Source organism: Hippoglossus stenolepis, chromosome 3 (assembly GCF_022539355.2).
Source record: "Hippoglossus stenolepis isolate QCI-W04-F060 chromosome 3, HSTE1.2, whole genome shotgun sequence".
Classification (NCBI taxonomy): Eukaryota; Metazoa; Chordata; class Actinopteri; order Pleuronectiformes; family Pleuronectidae; genus Hippoglossus; species Hippoglossus stenolepis.
Genome location: NC_061485.1, coordinates 19151441 through 19164246, shown reverse-complemented (window position 1 = coordinate 19164246; position 12806 = coordinate 19151441). Strand labels below are relative to the sequence as shown.

The following is a 12806-nucleotide window of genomic DNA, read 5'->3' as shown; positions in this document are numbered from 1 at the left end:
TATCAAATATAACATCCGGCTTTGGTGTCTTAAGAGTTGACACTGCAACCCTAGACGCAAGGTGGGCGGAGAGTCTACCCTACCATGCCCCTGATTGGCTTATTCTAATTTATTCCCAAATTTCTTACCAATCATCAATATTCTTGCCTAAATTTTACCCAATCAGAAGCAGGGCAGGGGCGGGTCTTTGTCCATCTTGGGGGGATGCAGAGGACAGTGGAGTGTAATGCGCATGCTCCAAACATCAGCTGTTCACAAAGTGCTCTACTGTGATTATTGTCCCTGTTCAGATGTCCTCTCTCACATGTAATATATTTATATATATAAATCTCCACAGTCATCAGTATACGTATACATTTATATACGTTCATATACTGTGGTATATTTTGTGTCCACAGTTAGGGTTCGAGTTATTTAGGTTGTAAACACTTTCCTCTTAATAATAACAGCAACACAGAGGAAACAAAGTGTTTTTCCACATGAATGTTTATTATGGGATTTTAGCCTGTTCTCTCTTCAGGGGGCTTCACTTCCGGTGTCGTCACGGCTGCTGCACAGAAGAACCTCTCTGTTCTTCACAAGAGATGAATACTGCGCTGTGTTAGCTGGCTCAGCTAACAGGCTAACAGGCTAACACCCCCTCTCTGCCTATTGTTACCTGCCTGACAGACACCGCTAACCGGGCTGGTTCCACCCTCGTCTCCGGGTCACGATGAGCAGCCTGCGTGTGCTCACATCCAGCGGACTGAGCTGTGCGCGGAGCCTCCCCCCCTGCTAGCTAGCGTTAGCTCCACGGAGCCACTGTATGTGTGTGTGGGCCGCTCTGCCTGCATCATCACCGGGACTGGTACACTTCACTCCGCTCAGGTAACCGACACATCCTCGGTATCGATCTGTGCGCGCTGCTGTGTGGTCGATGACGAGTTCCGATACTGAGCTTAGCAAGCAGGTGGTGCTACAGAACCGCAGGTGAGCAGGTTTTACTCTGCTGACCTGCCCTGCAGCTGCTGCTATTCCAGGTCAAATGTGTGATCCATGTGCAGAAATGATCATCCTAAATGTCAAAAAAATGAAAACGGGTATAGACGCTGCTGCCACGAGTCCGATGCCATAACTGACACAGACACCCCTGATGCGCATGCATGTTTGTTTACACCTGTAATGTCTGTGGTCACAGCAGTAAAACAAGCTGAGGTAAATATGCAGAGCTGTGTGATTACTAACTGCATCATGGAATATGGAAATGTGTCTTATATATATTTGCTTGCTCCCTCTCAGCCTCTAGTGCCATCCAGTGTAGAATACATTTTAAAATGAAGGTTGTTTTGCAATTTCACTGTATTTGTTATCATCAATCATAATGCTGCTAGTGTTATATTGAAGAAAGCATACAGCTTAGGTAAATGAATTACCCAAGGATTCTGAAATGAAGAAATGAATGGTACAAAGAATATTTTAGGTGCTTTTATGAACCTTATAATTCGAATTGCAATAATACTAACAATCTTTTGTATTTTTTGTTCCAGACACATCACGATGAATCTGTTACGTCTCGTTTGCCGCCACAAAACAGCCCTGGTCCTCGGCACTGTTTGCAGCTTTGCCATAGTTCTTGTCTTCTTGGCCAAGTGTACCTCAGAAACCTTGAAACAGGGCCACCAGGATCCTCCAGGCTTGGCCCCTCGTGCCAACGTTTTGCAGCCCCGTCCAGAGCCGCACAACCCCCTCTCTACAGCCAAAGACTTGTCGGCATTCCTCGTGGTCCTTATCACAACCGGACCCAAGTACACCGAGCGGAGGAGCATCATCCGAAGCACCTGGCTTGCCAAGCGGGACTCCGATGTTCTTGCCATGTTTGTGGTGGGAACTCAGGGACTGTCCAATGACGACATGCAGAACATCAACACAGAGCAAGGGCGGCACAAAGACCTGCTCTTACTGCCCGACTTACGAGATTCCTACGAGAACTTGACAATCAAGCTGCTCCACATGTACTCCTGGCTGGACCAGAATGTGGAGTTCAAGTTTGTCTTCAAAGCGGATGACGACACATTCGCTCGCTTGGACCTCCTCAAAGATGAGCTGAAGGGGAAAGAACCCAACCGGCTCTACTGGGGCTTCTTCTCAGGGAGAGGCAGAGTGAAAACAGCCGGCAAGTGGCGGGAAAGCGCCTGGGAACTCTGTGACTACTACCTGCCCTATGCACTGGGCGGGGGCTACTTCCTCTCAGCCGACCTGGTGCGTTACATACATCTCAACGTAGGTTACTTGAAGACGTGGCAGAGCGAGGATGTGTCGCTGGGGGCCTGGCTGGGACCAGTGGATGTCCGGCGGACGCATGACCCGCGCTTTGACACAGAGTACAAATCGCGTGGTTGCAACAACAAATATCTGGTCACACATAAGCAGAGCCTGGAGGACATGCTGGAGAAACACCAGACTCTGCAGCGTGACGGCCGGCTCTGCAAGGAGGAAATCAGGCTGCGACTGTCCTATGTGTATGACTGGAGTGTGCCACCCTCACAGTGCTGCCAGAGGAAGGATGGCATTCCTTAAATTTCAAACCATTGAAGTTGGCTTTTGATTTGTGTCGTCTTACTCACTAAGTAAGGGATAAGGTTTTTCAGCCAATTCACGACTATTACATGATTTAAAGTTGTGTAATACGTACCAGACATTACATTGTAAAAACATGAATTCTGTTAGACACCTCATTTCTAGTAAAAAAAAAACCCACTTTAGTTCTTTATGGAAACAAGAGTAATTTCACAGATCTCTTTTCCATCCAGGACAGAGGGGCTAGATGGATATTGGTTTTAACAGTCTCCATGTTAATTCAGAACAGGTCTGAGAAACTATAATGGAGTGGTTTTTAGAGCTAGTGTTCTTAGATGAGAGGAAAAAGTCATTAAATTATTCTATTTCCTGCTTCCGTAAACAGAATAAAGGATTCATACAAGTGTTCAAGAGGTGAAAGAAAAATCCAATCAATCTCCACTAGAATGGGGTTTTAAAAGCACAAATCTACAACTTCAAATGGCTGATAAATATTATCCCTTGACCCTGGATCAGAAGCCACCTTCCACCCTCTCTCTCTGTTGACCTGTAAACTCCTTAGGCCTTGTTACTTTGGACCCATGATAATGTCGGTGATCTCCTTGGCACCATGTCGGTGGCCTACTTCTCTCACCTCTCTGTGCTTCTTCTGCTGTACCTCTCGCTAAATATCTTCCAACTCTATGTGTGCAGTTTTAAGTGTCGTAGATAGGAGTGGGAAACGCACATGGTAGTCTTTAACCCTGCCATGATGTTCTTTTTGTGAAAGCAATGTTTTTGTATTTAATTTATTATTAATTTATTCCTCAGCAAACGCACCACACTGGTACTGAGTCGCGACAGGAGCACAGTGGATGGAGTTTGCTGTGTGTGAGTAGAATATGTATTTATAAACATGGTGGGGGGGGAAATCACATGTAATTCACATAACTAAATGAGAAGAAATGTTCCCATGTGAATGTTTACGGTACATGAGGTGTTTGGAGTTGCACAGAATGTGTCTGAGGAAATGGTTGAATGTGTTTTATTCAGCAGGCCTTCTCACTCATTATACTGGAGCCCACGTGAGGAGTCTGGGATGATATTTACATCCATGTAGTGTCTCCTGATTCACGTCACTACATTTTCTTTATAGAGATTTCAAGTTTGTGAATGTTTATTTGCAGCACACCACAGATAACAGGCTACGTCCACATTAATACTTTCTCGTAAAACGGCATACCACTAGTAGTCAAGTCATGACCCAATCTGGAATCAAACATGCGTGACTGCATCATCACTTCCAAAAGTCTCCGTTTCTGTCCGTCCAGACGAAACCCCAGAGTTTTCAAACTAAAACAGAGCCAGCAGCGTTTCCAAAGGTCTCCATTTCAGGGCGTATGTGTTTGTTTATGTTTTGGTTTCAAAACGCATCTTCACCTTTGCTACCTTTACTGGCGCGCACACTACGTTGGTTTACTTTTACTTTGGTTTACTACTTTAGTTTTCATGTTTCTAAAATGGAGACCTTTGGAAATTATGACGTATTCACCCTGGTGGGTCTCATCAATGAAGACTCAACTACCAGCAGTGAATGCAAAGCCTTGCTAACCGCAGTATTTCCACTTGGTCATTGGATCAAGAAAAGACATTTCTGGTCTTTTTACCAATGCAGTTTTTCTTCTGTTTTCATAGTATTTCCTGCCACTAACCAACTGACAGCAGAGAAGACAATCTGCTTCCTGTTTACACCTGTACACACGTGATAAGTGTATGTTAATGGATATGTTGTATGTGTTTTCAGGTGTGTTATTGTGTACAAAGATTATTTATGACCCAGAGCTAAAACACTCGCCTGGACAGAGATTGTTTTTTGAAACGCTTTTTTAAAAATGAAAATGTGTTAGTGTGGTCGTAGCTGGAGAAACCTAGCAGCTGGCACTTTGTCACTTTTTAACCAAGTAAAGGTCCGTAAATCATTATTGTAGACTTATTTTATCTGATGTTAAGCTCTATAACCTTAACTCACTCCGTGATGTCAATAACTGAGTCTCAGAACATGTGAAATGTGTACAGCAGCTTTGAGTAAAGGAGACGACACGTAAAAGGATGAACGGTTCAGGAAATAAAGAGTCACAAGTTTCATTCCTGTGGCTGCTGTTTTCTCCCCGTTGTCACAAGCAGATTCTGATTAATCCAACTTCAGTGTTTGTTTTTATGTACTTGATCCGCCTCCCTGGATGTTTTATTAAACATTTTATATGTACTCCTGTTGCTTATATTCTCCCTCTATATATCTATAACATGTTTTGGAAGGAGACTACGTACACTGTATTTGAGTTGTCAGTTCCATACATACTAAAGGTTTCTAGTTTAAGAACAGATATTTTTTGGGGGGTGGGGGTCTTAAAATATAAACATCAGATTTAAAGAAAATACATTTACACTGGAATTTAGAATAGAAGCTCACAAGTCTATTCCTCTCTGAATTTGGTAGTGATGGAGGACATGAGCACGAGCAACACAGGGCTGGACCGTGTGAAGAATACCCATAACATTTTTTAGTAGTGCAATGAAAACTTAGCAAACTATGACAAATAGTGTTTATTTGTATTAATAGAGGAATACAAGAAGACATGTACAAAGTGAAAATATTAAATTATTCTAAATCTATGAGTGCACTAGGTTTTACCTGTTTTCTGCTTTAATGCCTCCAGTAATTCTTAGTTTTAAAGAGAGGTTGCTTGGGCTGCATTTCTGATACCTTACTACTGAATACATTTTACATTTAGCACACATATAATTTTAGTAGAAAATGCTAGTGATATGATAGCACTATCGAGTGCTGGACTAAGGACAAATCATTTCCCTAATCTAAAATACAAATTTCTTATACTGAAAATTTAAAAAAAATTCTTATATAGATTTGGTTTTAAAAAATGGCTACAGTGTCTGCCATAGCTGCAGAGGACGATCCTTCAGATGTAACTGCACTATTTGCTCTGGTTGTCATGATGAAAAGGTTTGGACGTGCTTCAAGGTTCCTCTCACTCGGACGAACTCCGGCACATTCTGCTGGCTCTCGTTCCTTTTCTTCTCCTCAAGCTCACACTGCAAGACAGGAAACCTCTAGTTGGGACAAGCTCCTTAACAAGGTTCTTTATGTACAAATAACTGCAGCTATCCTCACATATATCCAGAAAGGCTACAGGTTGTGGCCTTTTCCATCTTTGCTCTCACTACTTACGACTTGTAATCTCTGCTGCATCGTGCGAAGCTTCGCCTCCAAGTCGGAGGGAGAATGGAGAGCCAGCTCCCTCTGCTTGTGCTGCTCTCTCTGTTTGTGTTCCAGGACACGCTGCAGCTCCGGCTCTCTTCTCGGCAGGAGACCTCTGTGGACACATGAACAAAGGTTTGTTGAAAATATGAATAGAAAGGTGGCTCTAAGATAAGCTATCAAAAATGTTCAGCATTGGTGAAGCAAGACAAAGAACATAAAGTGTGACGTTGGTGCAAGACAACATACAGACAGACATACTGTAGAGATACACAAACACCTGCTGCTTTAGTTACAGGTATTATTTCTGCTGTCTCAGGCACAAGAGTGAGAACACCGGCCCCCTGCTGAGAGATCAGCGGTGATCTCTGCCGAGGTGTTGTAACTTTGACTCGAGCAGCGTTAAACAACACCTAAGCATTATCGCTTATCCTCGGTCACAGCTCGGTCACAGCTGGGGTCAGCTGAACAGGCGAAGCCATATAGAGGATTCCCCGACTGAGGCAGCAGATGGACAGAAAACCGATCTGTAGAAATATCTCTGCTCTCTGGTAGAAGTTTCTATTTCCTTTACCACAGATGCCACATGGAAAAACAGAAAAGTTTGGTTTCTCACAATATTAAAACAGTTATAGAGTTGGAACATGCAGGTCAAGGTATTCAGACCTTTTGGTTTAGTTTATGCTCATTGACAGTATTTGAATTTATTTCCGTATAAGCACCTGCTGCCTCTGTGACCTGATCATACAGAGTTCAGGGTTTTCTCACCGCCTGTGGCAGAAGAGCAGCTCTTGGTGAAGGGCTCTGTGTTGGTGAGAAGCCACGATGGGATTTGGCGGCTTCCTGGGCTTGATGAGGTCACCATCCTCCTGTTGTTGACTCTCAATCACCTGGTGAGGTTGGACCATCCAGCAGTGATGTCTCTCTGACGAACATAAACCAAGGCCAGCACACAGTCACATATCACTGTTAGCGTTTGATCCAGTAGGCTACACACAGTATGAGTGCAACGTCCGGAACAGTGACTTTTTAAAGGTGAAGGACTGTGACTTCTGAACAAATGTGGATATTCTTTCTTTCGATTCAATCTAAAGATATAAAATAGATTGTTTCGATTGTACCTCACCTCTTCCATTTCGTCTTTGTGACACCTGAAAGAACAGAACACAAGGCAAGTAAGTAATCTCCATTTACAGAATAGACTTTAAAATTTGCAAATATGTTTTAAACTTTATACCATTTCTAACCACAACAACAAGTTATTGCCAAAACTAAACAGCATCCAGTATTTAGTTTTTGATATGAGTTGTCAATTGCATAAAAAGAAGAAGAAAATGCTCAATGCTAAATAAACTAACCATATCTAATTTTCTTTAATCCCACATACAAAAGCTTACTTTACTTTGAAAATAAGATTGTTGTAACTTTGTGTAAAAATGTACTTTGTGTAGCAAAGGTAATACTCAGGGGTCCTCTGGGACTTTCTCTTACTTCATTTCATAAAAGTATTTAATGTAATGAGGCCCAATGTGGATTTTCAGTCCTTTAATATCTGAGCAAAGAACAAACTCTATCCATTAACCAATCGGTGGCACAGGACAATTCAAACCTGATTTTGTTTCTCATATTTTATGATTAAACAAACGATAATTGTATTAATTCTAACTTCACAGTAGTATTAATTGAATCTCACCTGTGTGCAATGGTAGAGACGCATAGTTGAAAGAAGAGATGTGCTGAGGTTTGTTTTAAGAGAACCAAGAGCAGGAGAAGAAGAAGAAGAAGAAGCAGCTCAGAGGTGTTGTCAGGATGAACGACGTGCTGCAGCTCCTGTGACGCTGCTCTGAACAGCTGGGCCTCACTGTCCTGTGATCAGATCTTATTAAGTGTCTTACAGCCCTTTGTTCCCTTCAGGGGAGAAACTTCTGTTGTCCCACAGGCAGCAGCAACAACACATGGAGGGATTAGGATGATGAGGATTAAGATAATGACACGTGGGAAGAAACAACAAAACAAATATGGCTTTTGTATCTGTGCTTTATGAATCCAGTTGTTCACAGAAAATTCTACTTTTTGTGTTCAATCTATCAACACTTGAATTTCCTCGTGCACATTTTATGCTTACACACTCCTACTACTACAACTTCTGATAATACTAATAATCATAACAATACATTTAATTTATGTAGCACTTCCCATTATGTAGCACTGCTCAAGGACACATAGGTTAAAATACATAAAGACATAAAATACACATTTATCACACTTTAAAAGCAGTTTTGAAGAGGTGGGGTTTGATTGTTTTTTTAAAGGTTGGTAGGTCGGTTCATTAGTCAAATATTTATATATTTCTATATTATACATAATATGACAAGTTCAGTGACATGAATAACGTTATGACAACAGTGGTCAGGGGATGCTCCAAATATCAACAGAGATTTTGATTGTGATGGGAAAATATGCAGTACTGAAAATAATCATTTGGAAACGATCACGCTGTATGAATACCAGATTCGGAAATGTGTTTTAAAATATATATGTTTGTAGTTAATACAGGTGTTTATTATTTTGAATTTGTGGACGTAGGTATCATTTTATAGAAACAGCTCATTTGTCAGCCTGAACATAATGCACATGAAAGTCTAGGTTGTTTAAAAAATATTCATAAGATGACCCCCGTATTTTGAGACAAGCGGCTATTAATAAGATGAAGATATATTCGTAAAACAGGAAATAATAAGTTCTTAAAATGTGTCATCGGTTTTTGACTTGAAATCGGTGAAAATGGTAGAGGCTGCTGTAAATCATGTATTCCAGTAGGGGGCAGTAATACCCGCAGGACAACAACAAACACGACACGAAAAAGAAGAATGGAAGCAAGTGAAACCGGAAGTGTCAACCGAGAGACTGCGAAGTAGCCATCACATCTTGACTTTATATTCCATGATGAAGTGCTAGTTTAAGAGGAGAAACAGTCGTGTAACATCGTCAGAGAGCAAACTGCGAACATGACAAATGGTAGGTGAACCGTGTCGTGAAACCGAAGCTAAGAAGGACGTGTAAGTTAGGCTAGTTTTATGACAGAAGGCTAACGCTAGCTTAGCTGTGGACGTGGCCCCGAGCAGCTCTGTCAGTGTGTTAGCACCAGAAACTGATTCTTCTTTTATCACTAACTGTGTCACGTCGCGTCTGTGTGACAGTAACAGATTCACTGAACAGTTTGATGTCCCCCGGGGAACAGCTCTCGTCTCCAAACCTCCCAGTTGTGGAAACATCGAAACATGAGTGGCTACAAAACAACTCGCTAACTAGCGTTCACCTGGTTGTCTGGCTAACAGTTACAAATCCAGGTAGACAGCTCGATCATAACAATAAGCGACCAAGACAAGAAAACACTAACTAAACTTGCTGCCACCGCGAGTAGTCCTGGCCTGAGCAGAGCCATCAACACGGTTTGAATACGTGTAGTTTAAAGGGAAATTCCACATGAAGTCACAGTGTATATGTTGCTGTTTGAATGACTTTAATTAGTAGAAGTTAAATCAGCATAGAAAAGAATCTGTCTGAACCTAAAGGGCGAGGCAGGTGCAAATGTTTCATTAAAACTAAATGTTCTGCTGAATATGTTTGTATACCCTTGGAAAACTAAAGTTACATTTAACAGTTTTTTAGTTTATCAGCAGTATTTGTTTCTACATGGTCTCATCTCCCCTGTCTGTCTCTTGGCTGTTCTTCTGAGCCCGGGCGATATGGCTGAAAATGATATCAAGATATACATTTTCACATCAGCCAGTATCAATAATCATCACAATAAGTGCTCCTGGGGGAAGGCTGTGGGTTTAAACTCTTTATGAGCAAAGATTGAGAAACACTTACACAGCAAAATATTTAAAAAATCTGAGGTCAGTCAATTGTGTCATACACTGTGGTCACATAATGCACAAGCATTATATCAATATATATAGGACTTCTGTTATAGCGCTATAGTTATTGATGTTGTTTTATTGCTCAGCAAAGAGGCTTTTTAACATCCACACATTTAAAAACATTCAAATACATACAAGTGCAGGAGCACCACAGCAAAATGGGTGGATTATATATATATGTATGTTGTATTTTTCATCACTGACAGTCAGCATGTTGTGTGATTCATGATTAATATCGACCAGTCTATGTAAACTTTCACATATTTCTACACTCTAGACGAATCCGTCTATTGAGTTTTTGTTCTTTTTCTCATTTAATCAGCAAACATATTTTTGGTGAATACATTGAATAAGCTTTGCATCATGTGCTGTGTGATATTCTCGTCCCCTCTCCTGTAGTGTACTCTTTCGACGGCATCTTGGTGTTCGGGCTGCTGCTCATCTGCACCTGTGCCTACCTCAAAAAGGTGCCGCGCATCAACACCTGGCTGCTGTCAGAGAAGAAGGGAGTGTGGGGCGTCTTCTACAAAGGTAGAGAAGTCATAAATCAACTATGTCAATTCAGCACCCTCCTACCACACAAAATATCAACACCAAGGTCAACACCACAAACCCCAGATTTTGGTGTTATTAGAATGTGATGTTATATTATTGATATATATTTGTGTGGGTGTGTGTTATATAATTACATTAAAAGTAATTGTAGCACCTACTAGCACCAACACTTTGATAGAATATTTGATGTCTTTTGCCCACTTACATTCAATTGAGTGTAGAACTCATAGCCAACCAAAAATTATTATATGTAAACCTAATTAAAGGTATGTGAGTCTATATATGATTGGTAGTCCTTTACATCCAGTCGCCAGTGTTCTTGTATAAAACAGTAATATCCTATGCACTCTTGAACCATTTAATCTTGAACCACTGTCATTTTATTTCTACTTGAGTGTTGGACCAAAAGAAATGAAAATGTGTCACTAAGTGAGAGACACTTGCTGTATCTCAATGATCACTCTCCGTTTATCCTGAATCATCCTCCTGATCCCCCATCTCTTTCCTCAGCTGCTGTGATCGGGACGCGGCTCCACATTGCTGTGGCGGTTTCCTGTCTGGCCATGGCTTTCTATCTTGTCTTTTTGAAATGATAGAGGCCGACTGGAGTGGAAAAGACTAGACGGTTGCAGGATGGGGACAGCTCATCTCAGTGGTCACGTGCTGATCCTCGATGCAGGACACTTTCAGGATTAAGTGACCGATGAAACCCCATTGCCCTGTGGACCCATGTAAAAAGATAGCCAGTGGCGCCCCCTTCTGGTGACTGGGTACATAACTCCTCCCTTAATAATGTATGTGCACTACAGACATGAAGGGCATCTGGAATCTACTCCACAGTTATTATAAAGAAGAGAGCCTGTTTGGTCACATGGTGTCATTCTGTTGTTGGGTAAAACTGTTTCTTGTCTTCATACACACCCTGTAATTATTTATAATGAAGGATGCAGTGTATGCATTGTGCCGTATACCTGTGCATACCCTACAATAAGCTTGGCCTGTATATATTTGAATGAAACCTGACCAATGACCAGAGGTTTGCCATACACAGTATCTGATCAAACTGAAAGTGAGCGTTTCTGCTCCGAGCTGTGTTTTAGTCTGTATCACTTCCACTGTCGAGGGTGGAGGGGAAGATAAACAATGCTAATATATAAAGATGTTCTTGTATACACTATATTTCACTGTTATCAGATCTCTTTACCTTTCTCAACAGTGCTTTTTGGCGTCTCTAAACTTTTTTAGGTTTGATATACACAGTACGTTGCATTTACTTTGACAACTAATACTAGATATGTCTTGAATGTCATAAATAAAGTCACATAGGAGTCAAAGTTCTGTCACAGAGAGAAGAGTAGTGACTGTAAAAGAGGCATACCTCAACATTTTAAAAATTGGTTAGCTGCATCAGACTCGCCTGAAGATTGAAATGCAATGCCAAACAGGGATGGTGCTTCTCATTCCATCTATTACTGTTACTCTGAGTTTAATTCTGCCACATTATTTTTATTACTAATGATTTTTTGATTTGGAGAGGGGGGGTGCAATGCAATTTTGAGTAAAACCTTGATCAGACAAGTTCTGTGTTTGTTTTCTTTATAAAACAAATAGGTTTAGGTTTTAAGTGTCACTGTGCCTGTACGATGTATTCACCCAAATGTCCATTTGAAGTTGTTCAAATTTGATTGATTTACAACCTTGAATCACATTGGGTGGGATTTTTCTGATTTTGGTATCAATCAACAAAACATACACCAACAGAAAAATATCCTTTCAATCAAATGAAGTTCAAATCTGAAGTAATTGCCTCAAGTCTATTGTATATGTGAGTTGATCTTTATCATCTTTGAACATTGAATTATGCAATTTTACCCCCATTCTTTGCAAACCTCCTCAGGCTGAGGGAGCAGCAGTTTTCCGGTTTGCCACAAACCAACTGAATCAAGGACTTGACTCTGATTTATGTTCTCTCCTGGAGTTTTTCTTAAATCCAAGTCTGTGCAGCTTTGACTTTTTGTTTGGCATTTTTTGTCTTGCAGCAAAATAAACCATCTTTCATCGTGTCATCATAGCTTTTCCTCCAAGATGTCTCTGTCTTCTGCTGCATTCATTCTGTCCGCATAAGGCCTGTTTTTTTTAGAATTGTGCTTAGAGCATGACTCTGCCCTACACCTTGCATCATGGTTATATGTATTTCTGTTGATGTGCAGCATAAAGGTCATCGATATTATTTTAGTCCTATCTCATTCAGTGAACCCTGTACCTCCTTCACACGTGTCATAAGCCCTTGGGTGCCCTCTTGTCACCAGTGACCTTATAGATTGTCATTGATCATACCGTACTCTGAGGAATAGTCTGTGCTTTGAAAGAATTATACTGGAGGATGTGTACTTCCCCTGACTGGCTCTTTTCAAAGTCATTGTTTAGGATGGACCTTATCACAGCAGATGCTTTGACATGTCAGAAAAGCCCAGGTGTAACCACCTCCACGTCTGTTTGTAAGGTGGTTGTTC

At 41.2% G+C, this 12806-nt stretch overlaps 3 protein-coding genes across 4 annotated transcripts; 2 read left to right on the top strand and 1 right to left on the bottom strand.

Moving 5' to 3' along the window:
* The first annotated feature begins 429 nt into the window (after positions 1-429).
* Positions 430-4801, top strand: b3galt6 (UDP-Gal:betaGal beta 1,3-galactosyltransferase polypeptide 6). Of its 2 annotated transcripts, none has more exons than XM_035153003.2 (2): positions 430-867; positions 1527-4801. In XM_035153003.2, the coding sequence occupies exons 1-2, from the start codon at positions 806-808 to the stop codon at positions 2554-2556; spliced, it is 1092 nt and encodes a 363-aa protein (XP_035008894.1). In that variant the 5' UTR covers positions 430-805; the 3' UTR covers positions 2557-4801. The 2 variants fall into 2 exon arrangements, with proteins under 2 accessions (XP_035008894.1, XP_035008895.1); XM_035153004.2 differs by having other exon boundaries at positions 832-969.
* Positions 4802-5124: 323 nt separating this feature from the next.
* On the bottom strand, positions 5125-7719 carry si:ch211-160o17.6 (protein FAM107B). The gene is made up of 5 exons (XM_035152581.2): positions 7506-7719; positions 6939-6963; positions 6581-6737; positions 5783-5927; positions 5125-5646 (listed from the first exon to the last, which is right to left on the bottom strand). Exons 1-5 carry the CDS (start codon positions 7527-7529, stop codon positions 5545-5547), a joined length of 453 nt encoding a protein of 150 aa, XP_035008472.2. The 5' UTR covers positions 7530-7719; the 3' UTR covers positions 5125-5544.
* A 942-nt stretch (positions 7720-8661) lies between these two features.
* tmem167b (transmembrane protein 167B) lies at positions 8662-12364 on the top strand. Its single transcript, XM_035153000.2, has 3 exons — positions 8662-8830; positions 10138-10269; positions 10804-12364. The coding sequence occupies exons 1-3, from the start codon at positions 8821-8823 to the stop codon at positions 10884-10886; spliced, it is 225 nt and encodes a 74-aa protein (XP_035008891.1). The 5' UTR covers positions 8662-8820; the 3' UTR covers positions 10887-12364.
* Positions 12365-12806: the final 442 nt, after the last annotated feature.